The sequence below is a fragment of the Chrysochloris asiatica genome, unplaced genomic scaffold (assembly GCF_000296735.1).
Source record: "Chrysochloris asiatica unplaced genomic scaffold, ChrAsi1.0 scaffold00042, whole genome shotgun sequence".
Taxonomy (NCBI): Eukaryota; Metazoa; Chordata; class Mammalia; order Afrosoricida; family Chrysochloridae; genus Chrysochloris; species Chrysochloris asiatica.
In genome coordinates, this window is record NW_006408560.1 from 20061847 (window position 1) to 20087439 (window position 25593).

Consider the following 25593-nt stretch of genomic DNA (forward strand, 5'->3'; position numbering starts at 1 on the left):
GTCAGGAGTTCCCAGAGGATGCAAATGGTTAAGCACTCAGCTGCTAACTAAAAGGTTGGTGGTTCAAATCCATCCAGAGTCACCTCGGAAGAAAAGTGGTTTACTTCTAAAAACAAAACAGTCATTGAAAACACTGTGGTGCACAGTTCTACTGTGACACGTATGGATTTCCATGAATCACACTGGTTCTAAGTTTTTGTATGAATCAAGTAAATGCCACAGATATTATCTCTGATGCTCAACATTCTGCAGTAGATAGTATCCTTATTTTCATGTGATGAAATTAAGGTTCAAAGAAATCAAGTACTGTATCCAAGATCACAACTCAAGGAGGATCCAGGATCCAAATGCATGTTTGTCTCCATGTTCTTTCCATATAGCCTACTCTGAACCAAAAAATAAAAAATAAAAAATAATAATAATAATGCAATTGACCCCTCAAAATAAAATTATTAACTTGAAAATAGCCTTAAAGGAAAGGAGTAACATTAAGGCTACCTGGACGCTGATGAAGAATCCAACTAGAAAACTGAGCATATATTAAAATAAAATAAGCAAGTTTGATTGGCAGAAAGATGCAAATTAGCAAACTACCCCTACTCCCCCCAAAATTATCTATTATGAAATTTTAGCAGAAATTTGCTCAGATTTGTCCTTCCAAAGTTATCAAGTAAATACATGCTTCAGATAACGATGTAGGGTGACATTCGCTCTGGGAAATGGATCAGAGTAGCGGAAGGTTTAACAGGAGAATAGCAGGACCCAAGATGAGACCAAGGGGGTGGAGCTAGGTTGAAGGAGCCATTCAATATCGATGAATTTCTGTGCACTGTTCAAATTAATAGCAAAATTTCATCCTACGCCCTTTCTTTCCAAATCTCATCACTGTGAACCTTCATAGGGCTGCTGCTGCTGCTGCAAATGTTTCTCTTAGGTTCTCATGCATCTTCACTGGGATCTAAGCTCTTTCTCTGGCATATACAGAAGGTATATGAAGGAGCCAGTTTGGCCTGGGATATCGGTGGCCCTCTCAATCTTCCCCCAAGTTTAACATCAACCACCATGTCTTTAGATATGTTGTTGCTGCTGCTGCTGTTGTTGTTGCTAAGTGCCATCGAGTCAGTTTCAACTCATAAAGACCCTCTATAGGATTTCTGAGGAGCGGCTGGTGGGTTCGAACGTCTGATATTGTGTTCAACAGTCTAGTATTTATCTTATCACGCCACATCAGGATTCCCTACCAAGGCTCAGGGTTCATTATTCAATTCCATTTCTCTAAGCATGAGGAAACCATCACAGGAATAAAAATTAAGAATTAAACTAGACGATGGCACAAAATAGACATAACTGATAGTTTCAAGGAGTGTTTGGCACAGCTCAATTATTTCAGTATATTCCTTTCGTCAGACTCAATGAATGGCACTAGCAACCAATGTCAGGGTCATCTGTAGAATGTCTTCACACATTTATTGACCTGACCTGTCTGCTCTGTGAGCAGGACCCTCCTCTCAGACTCATAGCTGAAGATGATCTTAGAAATAGGGACCACCAACTGCTATGTCTTAGGATGGTGGGTAGCTGGTGCCTTTCTAAGTTACATCTCTAGAGACCCCAAAACTATGTAAATGAACAGTAAACTACTATTTGAGGGCATACTGTGTGTTGTTCTAAGCTCCTTTAAACACATTCATCCTTGCAGCTTTATAGATGCTTTCACCCCATTTTAAAGAGAAAGCAGAATCTAAGAGAGTTTAAGTCACTTGCTCCAGGGCAAACAGCTAGTCAGTTGTAAAGCTGGACTTCGGGTTCTGAGTCTGACTCTAAAATACATGTCATTCCCATTAATAATATCTTGCTTTTCTGAGTAGAACTGACTTTGACTTTAATGGTAGGAATTTCAGTTAATATGATAAACTGAAGGAAGAATTTTTGAACAAAGAACCTTACCAGCTTCTCCTGTAGGTGAGCTGCCAGCAGCATTTGTGTGCAAGTTCCCCTTGTGGCAGTGCTGGTGGAGAGAAGAGAAGGACGTTGGTAAACACAAAGTCCCTGGGTGGTGCAAATGGTTAGAATATTAATTTGCTGACTGAAAGGTTGGAGGTTCAAATCCACCCACGGAAGTAAAAGCTGGCAATTTACTTCCAATAATTCAGCCATTGAAAACTCTGCTGAGCACAAATCTCCTGGGGTTTCCATTAGTTGGAATTGGTTGTTACCCATCCCGCCCACTTTGATAAACTCAGAAGCCCAAGTGTTATGGCCTGCACTACCCACCAGGGGTCAGACTGGCTCTAGCCAGAGCAAAACAGGGAGGGGGCTCAGGTTAGAGCAGGATTTCTCAACCTTGACAAAATTGACATGTTGGGTTGGATAATTATTTGTTGTGGGGTACTGCCCTGTGCATGGCAGTTTTTAGCAGCATCCCTGACCTCTACCCTTTAGAAGATGGTAGTGCTTGTCTCTGCCCAAGTTGTGACAACCAAAAACAAGCTAGTGCCAAATATCCTCTAAGGGGAAACCACCCCTGGTTGAGAACCACTAATTTAGAGGAGAGGTAAGGGGGTATTAGAATATAGGACTCCTCCAAAAGGGCAACCATTGTTCCTGGGGATCCAGAAATTATTCTTCTATTAAAGACAAAACAAGAGGACTATGTAGGCAAAGGTAGATGCTTAGATGACATGTAATGAAGACCTTCTTGTCAATGAAAGCAATTAGGCAACACAATTAGGTGTTTCTGGAAAACTGTGAAGTCACTTGAAACTTTGCAGACCAGGAGAAACTTCCAAGGAGACCTGGTGGCACTGTGGCATAAGCATTGGACCGCTAACTGAAAGGTCAGCAGTTCAAACCCACCAACCGATCCAAGGGAGAAAGCTGAGGCTGCCTCGCCCATACAGATGGACAGGGTCACTTTGAGTCAGAATCAACTCGATGGCAGTGGGTTTGTTTTGGGGGGTTTAGGAGGAAACCTGTATTCATGTAAACTAAATATGAAGAGAATATAATGACCTCTCAGAGTGCCTTGAGTTTCCACCCTGGTTTTAACCACTGACACTTTTCTCTTCGTAGGAACGAACACCAACAGTCTTTCCAGTTCAGACTTAGGCCGTCTTAAACAGCTGCCCTTTTCTTTTCTCCCACAGGAACAGCCCAGGGCGTTGTGATTGCTACCGGAGACCTCACAATGATGGGTCGGATAGCAACACTGACATCAGGCCTGGCAGCTGGCAAGACCCCTATTGCTACTGAGATAGAGCACTTCATCCAACTGATCACCATAGTGGCTGTCTTGCTAGGGATCTCTTTCTTTGCACTTTCACTTATCTTGGGCTATGGCTGGCTGCAAGCTGTCATTTTTCTTATCGGCATCATTGTGGCCAATGTGCCTGAGGGACTGCTGGCCACCGTCACTGTGAGTAGACAGGGTGAAGGGTGGCCTCGGAGCAGACAAACCACCCCAGAAAAATGAAACCCATAGTATCTCTTTTGTGGTTGAAGTTCTCAAGTACAGAGCACTCCTGACATTTGTATAGTTATCAGAAAAAATTTAGCTCCCATAATTACTTCGACTCCCACCACCCATAGTTTCTCGTGCCTTTGTCTTTCTCCTCAGTGAGAGAGGAAGTCAGTAGTGATGAAGAAAACATTGGATTATAAACCACAAGTAGTGAATTCTAGTCCTGGGTATACTAGCTGGTAAACTTAGCCAAATCATTTCATATCTCCAGTGTATTTGCAGGTTTGTAGAGTGTATTCATCATTTGGAATTATAGAATCTTATTATTTGACAGAACTTCAAAGGCAATAGAAATTCAACCTTCCAGCCAATGTTAAATTTCTTTTGGTCTCAATTTACTCCACTGGTGGACTATTGCTTTAGTTAAATTTCATTATATCAAGCAATATGATTTCCTGGTTCTACTGAGACCAGGTGGCACAAGTGGTTTGTGATCTGTTGCAAACCCAAAGGTTGGCAGTTCAAGCCCACCTCATGACTCCCTGGAAAATCACTGCTATAAAGATTACAACCAAGAAACCCCTATGGAAGAATTCTACTCTACACACATACAGTAACCAAGAGTCAGGGGTCCACTCAGTGGCAACTAACAACAGCATTTTGTCCTAGTTTTCCCACCTGAAGAAATAAAAAAATAAGTCATTTCCCTTGCTACTACTTCCTACTGAAGGTAGCCTTTATGTCCCCTCAAACTCTCCAGGTGGGACATGAAATAATCTCTCTTCCATAGCCATTCTTCATAAGACCCCTTGTCTTGCTGGTAACCCAGTTAGAAATAACGCAGTTTATCAATATTTGCCTTCATATAGAAATGGGCAGATATTCCAGGTTTGGTTTGACTGGTATAAAAGCATTGGGACTTATTATAGAAATAAATTATAATCCATAAATAGAATTCTGTACTTAAATGGCCATAGCCTAAGAATCTATTAAGGTTGCTGTGTGTTGCAAACAGTTTGCACTCAAACTAACCTAACGGTTGGCAGTTTGAAACCACCCAGAAGAGCATGGGAAGTGGAGCCTGTTTATCTGCTTCAGGGGTGGGGAACCTTTTTTCTGCTAAGGGTTATTTGAATATTTATAGCATCATTCATTCACAAGCCATACAAAATTATCAACTTAAAAATTAGCCTGCTATATTTTGTCAAACATTCAATTAATTCATCCCTAATGTGATACCAGCACTACCAGCTGCTCCGTGGGAGAAAGATGAGGCGATCTGTTCCCGTAAAGATTTACAGCCTCGGAAACCCTGTTCAGGGTCGCTATGGGTCGAAACTGACTCGACAGCACTTAACAACAACAACAATGTGATAGCTGGAACTGAGGTTGCCTTGGCAGGGCCAGAGTAAACAATTTCAAGAGAATGTCTGTTCCCCATCCTTACACTACTGTCAAGAAAACCCTATGGAATATGTTCTACTCTGTAACACACCGAGTTGCCTTGAGCCAGAATCAACAGCAATGGGTTTGAGTTTGTTTGTCTGTTTGTTTGTGGGTGTTGGGCTTTTGTTTTGTTATTTTTTGCTGTTTTAGTTTCTAAAACAGTTTTGTCACACACCTGACTTCACTGAATTTATGACGGACAAAAATATTCTCATTTAAGTTGATGCTCAAGTTCCTTCCAGTGTTGTATATTCCTTCTCAGTCGGATAGTCCCCAATCTTTTTTTAAAACATACTTAGTGTCTCATACCACAAGAAAAGATGGGGGTCCCTGAAAGGCTGGACTTAAGACAGAGGTGTAGCCTGGCCTTTAATGGAAAGCAGACTTCTGAATAGAAAAGAAGTAAGGCTCATGGAGAAGAGTGAAATGGGAGAATCACTCTCTGTGATACTTTGGTCAAGGAATACCTTCCTTTTCAAAATTAGAATTTTTACTTTGTTGGTATAACAATAGCCAATGAATACCTTCTTTTTTTAAAACTCTGCCAGAAAGCATGACTCAAAATGTCTTTCCTAATATCCTTTTCCACAGCTCAGATGGAATTTCCAAAAACTAAATGGAAACAAAAGGGAAATAAGTGCAACACATTATCATACTTAGAAAATAACAAAGGGATGTGAGTAGTCAGCGTCTTCTCTTCATTTACCCTCTTCCCCTTTCACGGTCTTAGGTGTGTCTGACCCTGACAGCCAAGCGCATGGCGTGGAAGAACTGCCTGGTGAAGAACCTCGAGGCGGTGGAGACGCTGGGCTCCACCTCCACCATCTGCTCCGACAAGACAGGCACTCTCACCCAGAACCGCATGACCGTCGCCCACTTATGGTTTGATAGGACCATATATGAGGCTGACACCGCAGAAGGACAGACTGGTGACTAGTGGTATTGGTGGTCCAACAGTGGCAGGATTAGGGGGTGGTGATGAAGGAGCTGAGAGGGAATGGTGAGTGCAGATAAGACGCTATCTGGAAAATGGAATAGAGAGAGGTGGGGTATGAAGGAAAAGAAATGCTGTCTCTGTGAAGTATTGGGGTGATAAACAGGATGTGAATAACTCCCCACTTCAGGCTCTCCTACCCCCAACACACAATTTTCCTGGTCTTTCTGTCCACAGAAAAGACATTTGCCAAGGACTCTCCTACTTGGTTCACCCTAGCCCGAATCGCTGGCCTCTGCAACCGGGCTGACTTTAAGGCGAATCAGGAGACACTTCCCATAGTTAAGGTATCAGGCCTAAGGGAGAAGGCACCTCAATGTCCAGGGTATAACCTGCCCTATTTAAATGTATATCTGTTTCCTGGTGCACAGTGATTTTCCCAGTACCTCCTTTCCAGTTTGTCCCTCTCTTGTCTCCCTGGGTAAGCCAGATGCCTAGGGACAGGCTCTACGGCTTACACAAACCCCCTCCTCGCAGCGCGAAACAACAGGTGATGCCTCTGAGTCAGCCCTGCTCAAGTTCATCGAGCAGTCTTACAGCTCCGTGAAGGATATGAGAAAAAAGAACCCCAAGGTGGCAGAGATTCCCTTTAATTCCACCAATAAGTACCAGGTACAGGACCACCAAAGGTAGAAGAATGGTGAGGGGGATGGCTCATCATCTGGGGACATGTGAGCTTTGCCTGGGCCTGCAACATCACTGCTGAGTGGTAGAACGTTGCTGTTCTTAAGAGCCATCCAGTTGGTGCCACTCATAGTGACCTGTCTAAGTTTCCAAAAAGCAGCTGGTGGGTTTGAACTGCTGACCTTGAGGTTCAAACTGACCTTGTGGTCCAGTGCATTATCCTGCACCACCGCACAACCAGCATCTGAATCTAGAGTAGGTAATAAAGGAAACCCTATACAGGGTCGCTATGGATTGGAACCGACTCGATGGCACTTAACAACAACAATAAAGGAAGTAGAGTCCTGGTGTGGCGCTATGGATTAATGTGCCAGACTGCAAAGCCATTTGAACTGCAAGGTCGGCAGTTCAAGCTCACCGGTCACTCATTGGAAACCCTATATAGGGTCGCTATGGGTCAGAACCTATTCGACGGCACTTAACAACAACAACAACAATAAAGGAAGTGGCATTGAATTCTAAGGTTTCTAGGTGACACAATCGATTTGTATTCTACCATTAGCCTAGTGGAGTCCTGATGTGGCACTTTAGGATAAACACTAGACTGCTAACCACAAGGTTGGCAGTTCAAACCCACCATCTGCTCCTTGAAAACCCTCTACCAGGTCGCTATGAGTCGAAACCAACTCAATAACACTTGACAACAACATTAAGCTAAAGGTTATTGGTTCAAAGCTACTCCTTGTAGCTGTGGTAGGAAGACGTGTTAATCTGCTTCTGTAAGGATTACAGCCAGCAAGCCCTACAGAGCAGTTCTGTTCTGCAACATGATTCGGAATTGACTCAACAGCAACCGGTACTGAGTCCTAACCAGAGCTCTGGGTCTGCCTCCCTCTGTGTGGACAAAACGATAGCAGGGAGCCAAAGTTGATTGGTTAAAGAGCCACGTGCACCACATGCTTTTCTGTTCTGAAAAACACATAAGAAATCACAAAATCTATATGTTGTTGTTAAGTGCTATCAAGCCAGTTGTGACTCACAGAGACCCTATAAAGGGTTTCCAAGGAGTGCCTGGTGGGTTTGAGTCCTGTGCTTATCCTACAGCACTACACCTATACTGTCATAGAAAGAGCATTGGTGGCACAACTGTGAAGTGCTCAGCTGCTAACTTGAAAGTTGATAGTTCAGACCCACTCAGCAGCTCTGAGGAAACGATCCCTGACAATCTGCTTCCATAAAGATTATTGTTGTGTGTCCTCAAGTCAGTTCCAACTCAGAGTGAGCCTATATGACAGAGTACAAATGCCCCATAGAGCTTCCTAATATTTATAGGAGTAGCTTGCCAGGGCTTTGTTCCCAAGGAGCCATCGGTGGGTTTGAACCACTGACTTTTCCTCCATCTGCCTAGTGTGGAACCATTGAGCCATCAAGGCTCCTTCTGTAAAGATTACAGCCAAGAAAAGCCTATGGGACATGGGGTTGCTATGAGTTGGCGTCAACTTGAGGGCACCCAACAAGCTCAACATACTTTCCATATTGAAAACCTCAAGTAAGAGTTAAATAGATCCATAGTTTTCTTTCTCTGAAATAAAAACAACAACCTGACTTTATGTCAGTGTAACAAAAGAGGCTTCCTAGGTCCAAATTGCAAACCTGTTATCATTTTCTTTCTGTTGTTCAGTCAGTGGTGATCATCACTAAGGTTGTTGTCACCCACGATAGGAACTCATGATGTCATCCCATCATGGAGCTCCTCCCATACCAGACCATACAGAAATCTTAGTAATGTTTATGGTCTATTTAAATCATAGACTAATATGTGATAAAAAAAAACATAGATATAAATTTCTTAAATGTATTATGTCTTAGATGATATGAATACTAACAACAAAATTATTCTGTAAAATATCTATTATGTGGAGCAAAGTTCAAAATCATAAAAAGACCAGTCTTCTTGGTTGACTAGAAACTGGTAGAGCCTCCAAGACTGTGGCCCTAAGTCACCCTTCAGGTTTGGCTCAATTTTCAGCCAAACAATAGACAGTTCTATAAGAAGAACAATAACATTAGGGAGGTACTCACGTCTTAGAATAATCAACCATGTGAGATCACAAGGACAACATTTACCCAAGGACAGAACTCAGAGGGTTAGGAAGGAAGGAGTGGAAACAGGAAACACAAGAAGAAAGTGGGATGAGAGCTGTTACATTGTGCAGATTGCAATCAGTGACTCCGGTCCTACTCATTAAAGTAGGGCGCAGCGCAAGGCCTTTGTGAACGACGTTATGCCAGGCTTTTCTTTAGAGGTGGCTCAGAGTGGATTTTAAACCACCTTTAGATTACTGGTTAGTGCTGCTGTCAAGTCCCACCAAGTCGGTCCCCATTCACAGCGACCCTGCATAGGGTTCCTGAGGAAAATCTGGTTAGTAGTCGTCGAGTACTTACCTGTTTGTGCCACCAAGGAACTCATAGATCACAGATTGAGAGAATAGGCAAAACCTAAACTAATCTTTCTTGTCAGGTTCACCTCAAAATATGGCCACACACACACACTGATTCTGACACCCAACCTAGACTACTACTACCTGCCCCTCTCAGGAGACTTCTTGGCCTTTTAGGAGAGAGCAATAAGAGGACTAGAAAGACTAACCTATTTTAGAAGTGTGCTGCACAATGTTCAAAGTGTTCTAACACATATTTTGTCATATAAACCCCACTAAAATAAAAATCTTTTACTTTTGGTGAAGGACCTAAGGTTTTGGAAGAATAAATGGATAGACCCATAGGTCATAAAGCTAGTAATGTATCCATGTGGCCCAAAGCACAGGCTCTTGGATTCGAGTACATTTTCTTTCCTCTATACTCTATTGTCTGCCTTTTCTAGCCCCACACTTTTTGCTTCCTAGAAATCTAGTCATGAAGGAAGCAGGGGGAAGGTGAGATGCCTAACCTCAGAGGGCTTCCAGTCTGGCTAAGAAGAAAATAGAAACTCATGTAAAAATAATACCAGGCTGAGGGCTTGAAACTTGGGACAGACTTTAAAAAAAAATTTTTTTTAATAGTAAATCTATGCCCTGGTGGCACAAATGGTTAAGTACTCAGCTGCTCACTGAAAGGCTGGCCGTTTGAACGTACTCAGGGACTCCACAAAAGACTTAGCAATCTGCTCTTTCAAAGACCACAACCTAGAAAACTTTATGGAGCAGATCTACTCTGGCCCTGGGGTTGCTATGAGTCAAAATTGACTTGACGGCACCTAACAACAGCAACAACGAATATATAGGTAGCAAAACATTTGATATTTCAGCAATTTCCACATGTATAGTTCAGTAACATTATGTACATCGTGTTGTTCAACCATCACCCTTACCTGGTCAGAGCTGACTGGGGTTGGATACCTGGGCTGGGGGTGAGGAATGGAGGTAATAGGAGCATGGAAGCATTTCCCGCAACACTTTTCTCTTGTTTGCCTTTGTCTTTTTTACCCTCAAAGTCTCTCTCTCGCTTTTTGCTTAACCCCCTTACTCTCTCCTCCTGGTTCACCGATGCTTCCTCTGCTCTCTTTAGATGTCCATCCACATTCCGGAGGACGGCTCTCATACTCACATGCTGCTGATGAAGGGGGCTCCTGAGAGGATCTTAGACTTATGTTCTTCATTCCTGCTGAATGGACAGGAATATCCAATGAACAGTGACATGAGGAATGCCTTCCAGAATGCCTACTTGGATCTGGGAGGTCTGGGAGAACGCGTGCTAGGTGAGGGGGCCATGGAAGAAACCTTTTAAAACATGGCACAACGTAGTATTATTTGTGGGGTGGACAATCTGGGAAGCTGGGATAAAAGGGGTAGGGATATTGGTGGCGAAATGACTGCTGGTCCCTTCTCTCCACAGGATTCTGTTTCTTGAATCTGCCTAATAGTTACTCCAAAGGATTCCCATTTGATACAGACAAAATTAATTTTCCCATGGAGAACCTTTGTTTTGTGGGGCTCATATCAATGATTGATCCTCCACGAGCCGCTGTGCCTGATGCGGTAAACAAGTGTCGTAGCGCAGGGATAAAGGTAAATTCCCTAGCACCCCAGAAACTACGTCCTGTCACAAGTTGGAACAGTTAGTAGAAAACCTTGCACAGAGTGAGTGCTTCATAATGTTGGTTACATTGATTTGATTTCTATTTCCTTGACTTTATTCTTAAGAAGTTCTGTTGTCGTCTCCTCTGCATTGCATATCAGAATCACCGAGAGAGCTTTAAGACTGTGATTCCCAGGCACACTCCACAGCAATTCAATGAGAAACTCTTAGAGTTGGACCTAAAGAGCTCTGGTAGTGACATGGTTAATCACTCAACTGTTAACCAAAAGGTGGGCGATTCAAACCTACCTAGTGGCCGCACAAAAGAAAGGCCTACTAATTCCTAAAGGTTCCAAACCTAAACCAAACCTATCGCCACTGCGTCAAGTCCAAGTCCACGTGGTTCTGTGTAGAGTTTCCAAGACTGCCACTCTTTATGGCAGCAGATAGCCTCATTGTTTTCCCTAGGAGTGGCTGCTGGCCTTGTGGTCAGCAGCTCAGCACCCAACCCACAGTGCTCCCAAGACTCCTTCTCTAAAGATTGTTGTTGGTGTTAAGTGCCAGCAAGTCAGTTCTGACTCATAGCAACCCTGTATAGGGTTTCTGAGGAGTGGCTGGTGAGTTTCAACTGCTGATTTTGCAGTTCAAACTGACCTTGTGATCCAGTGCACCCTACAGCAAACACACCAGTACTCTAAAGATTGTTGTTGTTGTTAGGTGGCATCAAGTCAGTACCGACTCATAGCAACCTTAAGCACAGCAGAACGAAACATTGCCCGATCCTGGGCCAATCTCACTACTGTTGCCACACTTTAGTCTGTCGATGCTGCCACTTGGCCAATGCATCTCATTGGGGGTCTTCCTCTTTTCTCTGACCCTCCACTTACCAAACATGATATTCTTCTCCAGCGACTGGTCCCTCTTGACAATATGTCTGAAGTATGAGAGACGAAGTTTGGCCACAGCCTAGGAAACCCAAGGGGGCAGGTCTACTCTGTCACACGGGGTGGTTGTGAGTCGAACATCAACTCAATGATACCCAGCAACAGGGTGGGACCCCAGCACCTCATTTTATTTTTTACTTTTTTTTCCCTAGTTTCCAGTGTACTACTAATTTTTTTTTTTCTGTTTTCCTTGCTCTACCAAGTTTGAGAATCAGTATACTAGACCAGTGCTTTCCAAACTTTAATATGCATGTGAACCAGTTGGGGATTTGGGTAAAATACAGGTCCTGATTCGGTGGGTCTAGAGCACCCCAAGAGTCTACATTTCTAATGAGATCCCCAGTGATGCCATAGCCGCTGGTCTGCAGACCACATGCGCAGTAGGAAGGATGTCATGGAAATGAGCTGCTGGGTAGCAGGTAATGTTCAGAATGACGTGTGGAGTGTTGGGGACATACAATAAGTAGGTCAGACTTAGAGTTAACAGCTGCCCTCACTGGTATAGGGACCAAAGCCAAAATGCAGCTGCAGAACAAACCCAGAGATGGGACTTCCTCTTCTGTCAGGGTGGACCTGGGACTTCCTGGGATAGCAGCAGTAGTATTCTAATTCTGAGATGTTGTGTGTCCCATGTTTCCCAAGTCAAATTCTAAGTCTCATATACATCTTTAGAGATCAGATATAGAATCCTTCCCTGGTCACACCTGATATTCTAGATCACCTGTAACTAACATAGATCTTAGCTTCTGGGGGTTTGGAAAAGGGTAACAGGTTAGGGTAGAGAAGTTTAGATAGCATCCAAACTCCTGGTGTGGCACTGTAGAATAAGCACTGGACTGCTAACCACAGGTCAGTGGTTCAAATTCAACAACCACTCCTTGGAAATGCTATACAAGGTCGCTATGAGTCAGAAATGATTAAACGGCAGTTAACAGCAGCAGATAACATCTAGCAAAATAGTGAAATGACACAGGAAGCATCAAAAGAAGATTGAAGGAATACACAGTCTCTATATACAAAGAGTGGTTCGATGCTCAGACATCCCAAAAGGTAGCATATGACCAAGAACCGATAATACTGAAGATGTCCAAGCCGCTCTGAAGGCAGTGAAAAACAAGACTCCAGGAATTGAAGGAAAAGCAATTGTAATATTTCAACAAAGACACAAACAGCACTGGAGGTGTTCACTGGGCTATGCCAAGAAATTTGGGAGACAGCTACATGCCAAGCTGATTGGAAAAGATCCTTATTTGTGCCCAGGCCAAAGAAAGGTGACCCAATAGAATGTGGAAATCATTGACTAATAATAAAATCACATGCAAGTAAGTTTTTACTGAAGATAATTCAAAAGCAATTGCAGCAGTACATCAACAGGGAGCTGCCACAAATTCAAGCTGGATTCAGAAGATGAGGAATGAGGGATAATCATTGCTGAGGTTGGATGGATCTTGACTGAAATCATAGAACACTAGAAAGATGTTTACTTGTGCTTTATGGACTATGCAAAGTAATTTGACTATGTGGATCATAGCAAACTCTAGATAACATTGGGAAGAAGGGAAATTCCAGACTACTTGATTGTGCTCATGAGGAACCTGTGCATACAGCAAGAGGCAGTCATTTGAACAGAAAAACAGGGTTTAAATGGTTTAAAAGAAATAGTTTTAAATCAGAGTGGTTTCCTTTCACCATACTTATCCAATCTGTATGCTAAACAAATAATCTGAGAAATTGGATTATATGAAGAATACGGCATCAGGATTGAAGGCAGGCATTAACAATCTGCGATATAGAAGCTAAAAGGACTTGAAAGTACATACTGATGAAGATCAAAGATTTCTATATGGATTGCACCTCAATGTAAAGAAAATGAAGATTCTCACAACTGAATCAATAATTGACACCATTATAAATGGAGAAAAGATTGAAGTTGTCAAAGATTTCATTTCACTTATATCCACAATCAATGCTCATGGAAGCAGCAGTCAAGAAATCAAATGATGTATTGCTCTGGGCTAATTTGTTGCAAAAAGAAAGAAAGAAAGAAAGAAAAAACCTTTTTAAAGTGCCTTAAAGAGCAAAGATGTCACTTTGAGGACTAAGGTGCCCCTCACCTAAGCCATGGTATCCTGGATCACCTCATATGCATGTGAAAGCTGGACAATGAATATGGAACCCGAGAGAAGAATTGGTGCATTAGAATTATGATGTTGGCAGAAGATAATAACTATACCATGAACTGCCAGAACAAACAAATCTGTTTTGGAAGAAGACAGCCAGATTGCCCCTTGGAAGTGAGGATCTCTCGTAATTTGAACATGATGTCAGAGAAGGACATCATACTTAGTAAAGTAGAGGGTCAGTGAAAAAGAGGAAGACCCGCAACCAGATGGAATGACACAATACAGTAACAATGGGCTCAAACATAACAATTATGTGGATGGCACAGGACCAGGCTGTGCTGTGAGTTGGAGCAACAACAGATGCCATCTAAGAGAGTTCCTGGGTAGTCACAATGGTTAAGTGCTCAGCTACTAATCAAAAGGTTGATGGTTTGAGTCCATTCAGAGGTACCTCAGAAGAAAGACCTGGCAATCCCTTTTTGAAAGATTGCAGTCATTGAAAACCCTATGGAGCACAGTTCTACTCTGAATCACATAGAGTTACTGTGAATTGGTAACTCTAAACCAAAACCAAACCAGATACCAGGCTGGGAGAGGCTGAGGAGTCACTGCTCCACAGATAAGGCTTCTTCTTGTTGTTGTGAGATGCTGTCAAGTCAGCTCTGACTCAACGGTAACTGCTTTGGTTTTAGTTTAGATACCATCCTTCAGAGCTGGCTTGTTACTCAACTTTTGCCTGTTAGCTGCTTGACTGTTGTTGTTAAGTGCTATCAAGTCAGCTCTGACTCATAGAGATACTGTATAAGGTTTCTGAGGAATGGCTGGTGAGTTTGAACTGCCGACCTTGCAGTTCAAACCAACCTTGTGGTCTAGTGCCTATCTGATGGCGTCACGCCAGGACTCCAACAGTTTGCTAGAGGTCAATTTACATCAGACTAAGCTCGATAGTATAAGGAGCTCTGGTAGCTTAGTGGTTACGAATAGGGCTGCGAACTGCAAGGTCAGCAGTTCGAAACTACCAGCTGCTCCGTGGGAGAAAGATGAGGATTTCTGCTCCCATAAAGATTTATGGGAAACCCTGTTCAGGGTTGCTATGGGTCGGAACCAACTCGATGGCACTTAACAACAAACAACAAACCCAATAGTATCGTCACTAGTTTAGGGACCAAGGAGCTCTGGTAGCACAGTGGGTTATGAGTTGGACTGCTAACTGCAAGGTCAGCAGTTCATATCTACCAGCTGCTCTATGGGAGAAAGATGAGGCTTTCTGTTCCCATAAACATTTACAGCCTCAGAAACCCTACACAAGGTTGCTATGAGTTGGAATGGACTCTATAGCTCACCACCACCAGGGTGGGGACCTAGGAATGGATGTATATGGGCAGTGATCGTGAGAGAATGTTCCAGTCACTGCATCACAAGCCGTTTGGGGTTTAACAGTTTTCTGTACTGATGGCATTAACCTCATGGTTCTGTTGTACTTAAGTGACGTTGAGTGGCTGGTGGATTTGAACTGCCGACCTTGTGGTTCAAACTGACCTTGTGGTCGAGTACTTATCCTACAGCACCACAGCAAGTTACCATATTGTATGGTGGGAAATGAGTAGAGAAGGGACTCATTTGCATTTTCTGAACTTTGAGGTAAGCTATTAGACTGAGGAATGACATTGTGGATGTAAGTCTCAAATTAATCTCATTTGAGAGTGTTAGAAGAGGAACTCTCCCAGGGGAGGAGAGCACTGCTGTGCCTAAAATACAGAGGCCTGAACAGGAGACAGAGGGGAATTTTAGTCAGGAAGCCTATCAAATTGGGGTATACACACACCTGAGGCAGACAGGGCTGGCCACCAGCTGGCAGCTGAAGTGGGCACCCTCAGTGCTTCCAGGGCCAGTCCTTGATCTGGGCACAGGTTGACAGGTCCCATTATAATTTCTTACCTTCTCCTGGGCCCTAAACAAACAGAAACTTAATAGCTATAGTAAGCTATTTTGAACAATCCCCACTTGCATATAGGGTTTGCTTTATGGTGTGGTCATAAGGCATACACACAATGCCTTCAAGAACCAGATGTAAAGGACTTACAGGAGAATGTACCACAAGACAGACCTTCCAGGGTTAACTGAAATGATGTTAAGACCGATACAAACTTGCTGAACGTTGCAAGGCTGCTGAATGAAAGAGGTAGGATAAAGGCTGCATGGCAGCAGAGTTGTTATAAAGATTTGATTGTGGAACTACTGTTTCCCAGGTAATCATGTGTTCATGAACCTGCCCCACCCCCACCCCCTACGAACTGCAGCCTCATTTTAAATGCTCTCATGAGAACCTACAGTAGCTTCACAACAGTAGAAGTTTCTCTGAGCTGGGTCTGATGTGGGGGAAGGAGAGTATGTGGGAACAAGAGGGCAGCTTGCAAAACTGCGTGGGAACATCAGAGGTGTAGCCAGCACCCAGAACTTAGAAATGAAATTCTTTCAGTACTTGGCAAATTCCAGAAACTGCTAGATGCCCTTTACCTCAAAGGGAGCCATTCTCTATAGAACTGCACTTCTATTGTATGTACATAGCCAAGTGCTCTAGGAATTTGTGCCCTAGGAACTCACTCTTGGGGTGATTGACTATTGTTATTTCTCTAATGGTTCAAGCTCACCAGCTGCTCCTCGGAAACCCTATACAGGGTCGCTATGGGTCAGAATTGACTCGACAGCACTTAACAACAACAACAACAACAAGGAACCCACTTGATGGCACTTAACAACAACAAACAACAAGGCTTGACTTAGAGGTTGTACTGCCAAAAACTATGTTGTTGCTGTTGTTTGTCACCCATTAGTCGATTTCAACTCAGGGCAACCCCATGTGTATAGAATAGAGCTGCTCCGTAGAAATTGTTTAGCTATAGTTGTAAGAGAAGTAGATCACTAGGCCTTTTCTTCCATGGTACCACTGTTGTTGTTGTTGTTGTTAAGTGCCTTTGAGTTGGCACCGACCCATAGCAACCTTATGCACAGCAGAACGAAACACTGCCCGATCCTGGGCCAACCCCACTACTGTTGCCACACTTGAGTCCATCAATGCTGCCACTTGGCCAATCTATCTCGTTAGGGATCTTCTTCTTTTTCTCTGACCCTCCACCTTACTAAACATGATATCCTTCTCCAGTGACTGCTCCCTCCTGACAATATGTCTGAAGTATGAGAGACGAAGTTTGGCCATCTTGGTCTCCAAGGAGCACTCTGACTGCACTTGTTCCAAAATGGATCTATTGCTATTGGTTCTTTTGGCAGCCCATGGCACTTTCAGTAGTCTCCTCCAACACTGGGTGGGTTCAAATCACAGTTGAACACAAACCTGAAACTATGTTGTTGTTGCTAAGTGCCATCGAGTTGATTCCGACTCATAGCGACCCTGTATAGAGTTTCCAAGGAGTGGTTGGTGGATTTGAACCACCAACCTTGTGGTAAGTAGTCCAATGTTTATCATACAGCACCACACCAGGACTCCTGATGTTGTTGTTGTTAAGTACTGTCAAGTTGTTTCCACCGGCCTTGTGGTTCAAATGACATAACAGTCCAGCGCATTAGCCCACAGCACTACAAACAGTCCATTTCAATGGCCATCAGCACTGTTGTTGTTAAGTACTGTGGAGTCGGTTCCGACTCATAGTGGCCCGCACAGGGTTTCTGAGGCTGTAAACCTTTACGGGAGCAGAACGCCTCATCTTTCTCCCGCTGAACAACCTTGAGGTTAGTAGCCCAACTTGTAACCACTATGCTACCAGAGCTCCTTTCATCAGCACCAGGCCCAAAGAATATAGGATGATGACGTCACACCTGGACAACACGTCCTTTCAGTTAGGCCTTGGAAAGCTTTCAGGGCACTGTCAGTCTGAAAGGCATGACTGAGAGTTCAGTCTGAAACATATCTAGAAGATAATCTGTGCAGTTCCCTCTCAGACTCTCCCCGTCAGATACCAGGCTGGGAGAGGCTGAGGATTCAGTGCTCCACAGATAAGGCTTCTTGTTGTGAGATGCTGTCGAGTCAGCTCTGACTCATAGCAACCCTATCTATGCACAACAGAACAAAGCACTGCCCATTCCTTTACCATCCTCACAATTGTTGCTGCTACTGCGTTCTTCCATCTTGTTGGGATCTTCTTTTCCACTAATCTTCTACTTTACCAAGCATGATGTTCCTTTCTTTAAAAAAAAACAAAAAATCTTTCCCATCACCCAAATTAACACGTTGTTAACTGGTATGGTGCTGTAGGATAAGCACAGAACTGCTAACCACGAGGAAATCTTGGAAACGCTATACAGGGTCTGTATGATTTGGAATGGACTTGGCACTTAACAACAACCCTCTTCCCTCCCACCCCTGGTAACCATCAAAGAACATTTCATTCAATATGAACGCCTCATCTTGATTTTTTTTACAACAGGGGTCTCATATAATACCTGTCCTTTTGTAACTGACTAATTTCATTCAGCATAGTGTCTTCCTGGTTCTTTCACGTTTTGAGGTGCTTCACAGATTCATCGCTATTCTTCAGTGTTTCATACTGTTCCCTTGTGTATGTATCTAAGTTTATTTATTTTTCCATTTGTAGGCATTTAGATAGTCTCCATCTTTAATTCTATTGTGAATAGTGCTGTGATGAACATGGGTGGGCATGCATCTATTTGTGGTATGGCTCTTATTTCTCTGGGATATATACCAAGTAGAGAGATTGCTGAGACATATGGTATTTCTATTTTCTAGTTTTTAAGGAAACTCCATATCGTTTTTCACGTGATTATAACATTTTACAATTCCACCAGCAGTATATGAGGGTTCCAATCTCTCCATACTCTCACCAGCACTGACTTTTCTGGGTTTTTTTGCTTTTTTGTTTTTCTTGAGCTTTGCTACGAATGCTGGGAAAAGATGATAACAGAGTATGGTGGCTTTGTAGGATAAGCACTGGACTGCAAACCACAAGATTGGCAGTTTGAGTCCATCAGTTACTATGTAAAAGAAAGATTAGATTTTCTGTTTCCATACAAATTGACAGGCTCAGAAATCCTATATAGGGTTGTTATCAGTCAGAACCAACTCGATGATACTTAACAACAACAACACAGATGATAGCAGTCCTATTCCAGGGACTGGCCCCTCTGCATAACATGTCCAAATTATGTGAGACGAAGTCTCCCCATCCTCAATTCTAAAGAATATTCTGGTTCTATCTCTCCCAAGACAGAGTAGTTTGTTCTTCTGGCTGTCTGTGGTACCTTGAATATTCTTCACCAACACCATAATTCAAATGCATCAATTCTTCTTCAGTCTTTCTTATTCATTGTTCAGTTCATATGCTTATGAAGAGATTGAAAATATCATAGCTTGGGTCAGGTGCACCTTAGTCCTTAAAATGACATCTTTGGTCTTGAACACTTAAAGAGGTCTTGTGCAGCAGATTTGCCAAATGCCCAAACATTTGATTTTTTGACTGCTGCTTGCATGAGGGTTGTTTGTGGATCCAAGTAAAATGAAATCCTTGGCAACTTCAATCTTTTCTCCATTTATCATGATGTTGTTTATTGGTCTAGCTGTGAGGATTTTTTTTTTCTTTACATTGAGTTGTAATCCATGCTGAAGACTATATTCTTTGATCTTCTAAAGTAAGTACTTCACATCCTTTTCTCTTTCAGCAAGCAAGGTTATATCATGTGCATATCACAGGTTGTTATTGAGCCTTCCTCCAATCTTGAACACCATGTTCTTCTTCATAGAATCCAGCTTCTAAGATTATTTGCTTAGCATGCAGGTTGAATAAGTATGGTGAAATGAAACAACCATGACTCACATCTTTCCTGATTTTACACCATTCAGTATTCCCTTCTCTTTGAATTGGTTTTTGTAAAGGCTCTGCATGAGCACAATGAAGTGTTCTGGAATTTCCATTCTTTGCAATGTTATCCAGTTTGTTGTGATCCACACAGCTGAATGTCTTTGTATAGTCAATAAAGCACAAGTAAACATCTGTCTGGCATTCTTGCTTTCAGTCAAGATCAATTTGATGCCAGCAATGATATCCCTGTGTGGCATTCTTTTTGGAACACAACTTGGATTTCTGGCAGCTCCCATTCTTTTTGGAACACAACTTGGATTTCTGGCAGCTCCCTGTCGAGGCACTACTGTAACCGTTTTGGAGTTACCTTCAACAAAATTTTACCTGCATGTGATATTGATGTTATTACTCAAGGATTTCCACATTCTATTGGGTCACCTCTCTTTGGAATGGGCACACAATATAAATCTCTTCCAACCAGTTGGCCAGGTAGCTGCCTTCCAAATTTCTTGGCATAGCCCAGTGAGCGCCTCCATTGCTGATTCAGTTTGTTGAAACATTTCAATTGCTATTCCTTCAATTCCTGGAGCCTTGCTTTTCACTAATGCCTTCAGTGTAGCTTGAACTTCTTCGATACTATTGATTCTTGATCATATTCGACCTTTTGAGTGTTGAACAGCTCAGGCAAGAGCCTCCAACTCAGGGGCTGTGGGTAGCAGTTCCTAGTGGGATTTACTGAGTCTGAGTAATCACAAATTAGTTCGTGCTTTCCTGTCTTCAGCCACTAAATCAAGGTGTCAGTGTGAATTGATGGGGCTCATTATGCCCCAGAGTTGGTTCTTCAGGGAAATTTTCTTGAAGGCTTATTTCCATGCTTTGAAAGTATATAGACTAACAGTTCTAGGACCTCTGCTTCAGGAAGCATTTGCATAATATAATCATAGACAAATCAGTTCCTTCTCTCTCTCACCAGAACTTGAACAATTGTGTTCTTGGAAGGCAGTGGGGAAGCATGGGTGTAGTTCCCAGGTAGGGATTATTCCTGCATTTAGTAATTATTTGTTGAGGGCTTACTATGTATTGAAGGAGCCCCAGTGGTGGGATGGTTATTCATTCAGCTGTTAACTGAAAGATGATCAGTTCAAAGCTACCACCTGTTCCATACGAGAAAGACAAGACAGTCTGATTCCCTAAAGATTTACAGGCTTGTAAACCCTGTGGGCAGGTCCTAGTCTGTCCTGTAAGGTCACTGTGAGTTGGAATCGACTCAACAGCAATAGATACTATGTGCTAAATGTTGTTCTAAGGCAAACTTAGCAAAGAGCTGTAGGCCTGGCCCCCACCTCCCCCCAGAGCTCTGAGTCCACTGGTGAATAGAGACAGTCATAGTCACAACACAGGGAAGTGATGGGTGCTGTCATGTAGAAGGGACAGGATGCTCTGAAAGCATAGAGCATGGACACCTAATCTTTGAGTAGGAATAGGATAAGACTGAGGCTGGTGTAGAGTCCTGGTGTGGTGCTATCGGATAAGCACTTGACCACAAGGTTTATTTGAACCACAAAGTTGGCTGCTCAAACTCACCAGCCGCTCCTCGGAAACTTTACACACAGTAGCTATAAGTAGGAACCAATTCGATGGCACTTAACAACAACAACAACAAAGCTGGTGTTGGTTATACAAAAATAAGCTGGATCCCAGGGGCAAGGTAAAGCAAAAATAGAGTAAGATCTGAATGCTCTAGGGCCTAGATAAAATTTTGTTAGGCAGACAGAATTTTCCAGACGTTCCTTTATTACCACTTATTCTATGTAGAGGTGTTTTTGTTTGGGATATTAAAGGAAATAGAATAGCTTTTGGAGAAATTGAGTCAAATTGTGAATATAGTAATATACACAGAACCTTAACTTATTACTGAGAAACCTAGAACCCAAATTAGCCTGTGTTTTATGACCTGATGGTCCTGACTCATTCATTCCCAAGGGTTAGGGTTTTTGCTCTGTAGCACGAGTCCCAAGGAATGAATGAAAGTAAGGTCCCATTCACTCTTAGAGGAGAAACCTAAGGGTCCAGAGGCCTCTTTAAAGACAAATCTGCTCTTCTTCCCTCCCCTTCCCGACCAGGTGATCATGGTAACAGGGGATCATCCCATTACAGCCAAGGCCATTGCTAAAGGTGTGGGCATCATCTCAGAAGGTAACGAGACAGCAGAGGACATGGCTGCCCGGCTCCAGGTTCCTATCAGCCAGATCAATCCCAGGTAGGATCTCTAAAGCACTCACATCTAACATTTTTGTCTCCATCCCTAGTCTACCTCACCAGGTCCCATTTATTAGAGCTCTTGGAGATTCCTTCAGTGGTAGGACATGCTGGGTTGACATATTATAAAGTAAAACATAATATTTTCCTATAATGTTTTATTTTGACCAGTTTTTCAGAGAAAGAGGATAGGAAAAGGGAGGAACTGTTGGGTAAAGGGGTAGGGACAGTGTACAGTTAGGGACAAATCAAGAGATGAAGTTGAAAGGAGAAACAACAAGGAGGTTATATTAAAGACTGGTAAGAGGGCACTGTTGTTATTACATGCCATCGAGTTGGTTCTGACTCATAGTGACAACATATGGGGCTTCTGAGGAGTGACTGGTGAATTTGAACTACCAAGCTTGCAGTTCAAACTGACCTTGCAGTCCAGTGCATTATCCTACAGTGCCACACAAGGAGGTGGGGGCACTAGGCCCCCTAATGAATTCCCAACACCCCAAACTAGACTTCTGGCATTCTTTCCCTCAGGGATGTTAAAGCCATTGTGGTACATGGCTCAGAACTAAAGGATTTGTCGTCAGAGCAACTAGACGAGATCCTTAGGAACCACAAGGAGATTGTGTTTGCACGGACCTCCCCTCAGCAAAAGTTAATCATCGTAGAGGGATGTCAGAGGCAGGTAAGGGAGCAAAGCATCCATGGAGAAGATAGCAGAAATCCTGCGGCCCAGCCCAGCCCTAAACCAAGTGAAAGAACATTTGAACTAGAAGAGACCAAAGAGAGTATATGGGCTTGCATCTGGGGATACCCTCAGGAGAAGCAGGAGAGGGAGAGGCCAAAACTCCTAGATCAAGCATGATTACATTAAGAAACAAGGGATTCTGAAACCAAACTGACCTATGGGTCTGCTCCCAGTTGACACACTATTTCACTTCCCTCTATCTGGGCTCTCTCTTCAGGGTGCCATTGTTGCAGTGACGGGTGACGGGGTGAATGACTCCCCTGCTCTGAAGAAGGCTGATATTGGCATTGCCATGGGCATCGCTGGCTCTGATGTCTCTAAGCAGGCAGCCGACATGATCCTGCTGGACGACAATTTCGCCTCCATCGTCACAGGAATAGAGGAGGGTGAGAAAGCAGAGTACCCGGTGTTGGGATATGACCTTTAGACTCTGGTAGACCTTTAGACTCTGGTAGAAATTGTCTAACCTCCATGATCCTGTACAGACTGTGGAAAGCTACCACAATATAAAATTTTACAAACTAGCTCAGCTGGGACTTAGAACATGACTATCCAGAACCTTTTTTTGTGATATCTGAGGAAAGTCTATATTTACTAGGGAGACTGGGATTCCAATATAGCATATCCTTTCTCCTCTCACTGAGATTCAAGTGGCTCTACAACCAATTCAAAGATATAGCCATACTCTTGAGACTATTCCACACACCTCTGATAATGAATCCTTCAGAAGGTCCCTAGGAACCTGTTGTCTAAATGATGGTGACTCATTTAAGATCAGCTAGAGCCTGATGCATGAATTGTTAGCATGAGCCAAATTAAATGCACTCTTGCCTTAAGAATTCTAAATACCATTCGGTAAACAGGCGAGACCCAGAGTTTTATATCTCAGGTTCCCTGTGCCTTCTACTTGGAACTATCTTAATAACATGATCCACATAACAAAAATGATTACCATTTTATTTAGACTTACTATGATTCTGGTACTTTTCTAGGCATTTTATATCTATTTAACTCAATAAAATTCTTTATATACCAATTATATTCCAAGGACCTATCTAGATGCTAGGGATAGTAGCAGTGGAGAAAGAAAGACATAAAACCCTGCCCTCATAAGATTTAATATCTAGTGGAAAGAGACAGACAATAAGATGAGTACACTGCATAATATGTTAAAACATGGTAAGTGCTATGGAAATATAATAAAGCTGGGAGGAATTCCTCTTTTTGCCAGGGTATTTTTAAACACAGGACAGAAAATAGGATGCAAACCCAAGTCTGTCCTAAACGCAGGTTCTTTCCACTTCTGCCCTATGCTGCCATAGGCTTTTATACTGGCATTCTCTGGCATTTGTAAGTGTTAACTAGGCCCAACCTGATTTAATTGTCAGAGATCAGATAGCAATCACTCTGTTGAATCCAAGGACAAAAACTACATGGACATGGCAAGTTAATGAACTACTATTCTAATCAATAATCATGTCATTTCAAAATAAAATGAAGACAACCAAGATGTAGGACCTCCAGACCCTTTTATGGACACAGCTTTCCACAGGGTTGGAAGTTCAAACCCATCAGCCATTCTGCAGGAGAAAGATGAAGCTTTCTGCTCCTTGTCAAGAAAGATTTCTAGCCTCAGAAACTCTATGCAGTGTCACTGTGAGTCGGAATCGACTCAACGTTAGAAGGTGGATTTGGTTTTTGGTCTGGTCTGTCCCGCAACTGGCTTGTGAGAAGTGTGTCCTCACGGAGGGTTAATTATCCTTCTCAGGTCGCCTCATCTTTGACAACCTGAAGAAATCCATTGCATACACCCTGACCAGTAACATTCCTGAGATCACACCCTTCCTGCTCTTCATCATCCTCAGTATACCACTGCCTTTGGGGACCATAACCATTCTCTGCATTGACCTAGGCACCGACATGGTGAGCACCAAAGCTGGAATCTGGTCCATGGACTTCCTGTGAGGCGGACCAAGGAGTAGGAGAAATTTGCGTCATGATTAAAATGACAAATTTTGAGGCTATGCCATTAATTACATTAGCAATGTTGTATAACCTTCACTATTGAGTTACATTTAAAAAGTATCTATCTTATTTTTGATGTTGATAATACACACAGCAAAACATATGCCAAGTCAGTCTTTTCTCCACGCACAACTCAGTGGCACTAAGTACACCCTCTGATTTGTGCAACCATCCTCACCATCCTTTTCTAGGTTCTTCCTCCCCCACTAACATAAACTCACTGCTCTCAAAGTTCCCTGTCTAATCTTTCCAGTTGCTATTGTCAGCTTGATCCCACACAGATAGATCATAGAAAAGCTCAAAGCTCAAAGCAGACATTTGTTATCAAGCTAAACTATTCATTACTAATTACTATAATTAAACTAAGCAAGTGTTTGATTTTGAGAATATTTCAAGGGAATATTTTTGGTGTAAGGTCTAAAGATGGTCACAGGGCAATCGTTTCAAGGCTTCATCCAGACTCTATGGCTCCAGAAATCTGGATTCCATGAGGATTTCTAATTCAGTTCTGCATTTCCCCTTTGGATCTGGATTCCTCTATAGAATCTTTGATCAACATATTCAGTTGCCAAGCACCACCTAGTCATGGCATCACGGCAAAGGAGGCAGTTGTTCATGGAAGCAATTAGCTTCATGCCCCATGTCCTCCTCCTATTCCTGACTCTGCCTCTCCTGTTGTTCCAGATGAATAGTAGACACAAGTTGTTGTACCTTGAATGGCAGCGTTTGCGTTTCCTTCTGAACGTAGTACCTTGTGACCTCTCCCCTCCATCCCCCAGATCCCTGCCATCTCCTTGGCTTATGAGGCAGCTGAAAGTGACATCATGAAGAGAGCACCCCGGAACCCAAAGACTGATAATCTAGTGAACTACCGGCTCATCAGTATGGCTTATGGACAGATTGGTACTGCCTGAGGGATGAGGGTGCTGGGATCAGGGAGGAGGACTGAGCCCGTGGCTGCCCCTGCCTGAGCATTTGAGTCATCTCAGTTTGGAAGTCAGGGAGATGTTTTCTTCATAAATAACAAACTGTGCTAGCCTCTGGGAAAACAAAGAACCATTGATC

At 42.9% G+C, this 25593-nt stretch overlaps 1 protein-coding gene across 1 annotated transcript in view; it reads left to right on the forward strand.

Moving 5' to 3' along the window:
* Positions 1 to 25593, forward strand: part of ATP1A4 (ATPase, Na+/K+ transporting, alpha 4 polypeptide) — a 52045-nt gene that overhangs the window by 11891 nt on the left and 14561 nt on the right. The window contains exons 7-17 of the mRNA XM_006861642.1: positions 3147 to 3415; positions 5637 to 5835; positions 6078 to 6187; positions 6378 to 6512; positions 10092 to 10281; positions 10419 to 10591; positions 21623 to 21759; positions 22290 to 22440; positions 22721 to 22889; positions 24272 to 24426; positions 25308 to 25431. Of these exons, the coding sequence (XP_006861704.1) occupies positions 3147 to 3415; positions 5637 to 5835; positions 6078 to 6187; positions 6378 to 6512; positions 10092 to 10281; positions 10419 to 10591; positions 21623 to 21759; positions 22290 to 22440; positions 22721 to 22889; positions 24272 to 24426; positions 25308 to 25431 (1812 nt within the window). The remainder of the gene's footprint in view (positions 1 to 3146; positions 3416 to 5636; positions 5836 to 6077; positions 6188 to 6377; positions 6513 to 10091; positions 10282 to 10418; positions 10592 to 21622; positions 21760 to 22289; positions 22441 to 22720; positions 22890 to 24271; positions 24427 to 25307; positions 25432 to 25593) is intronic.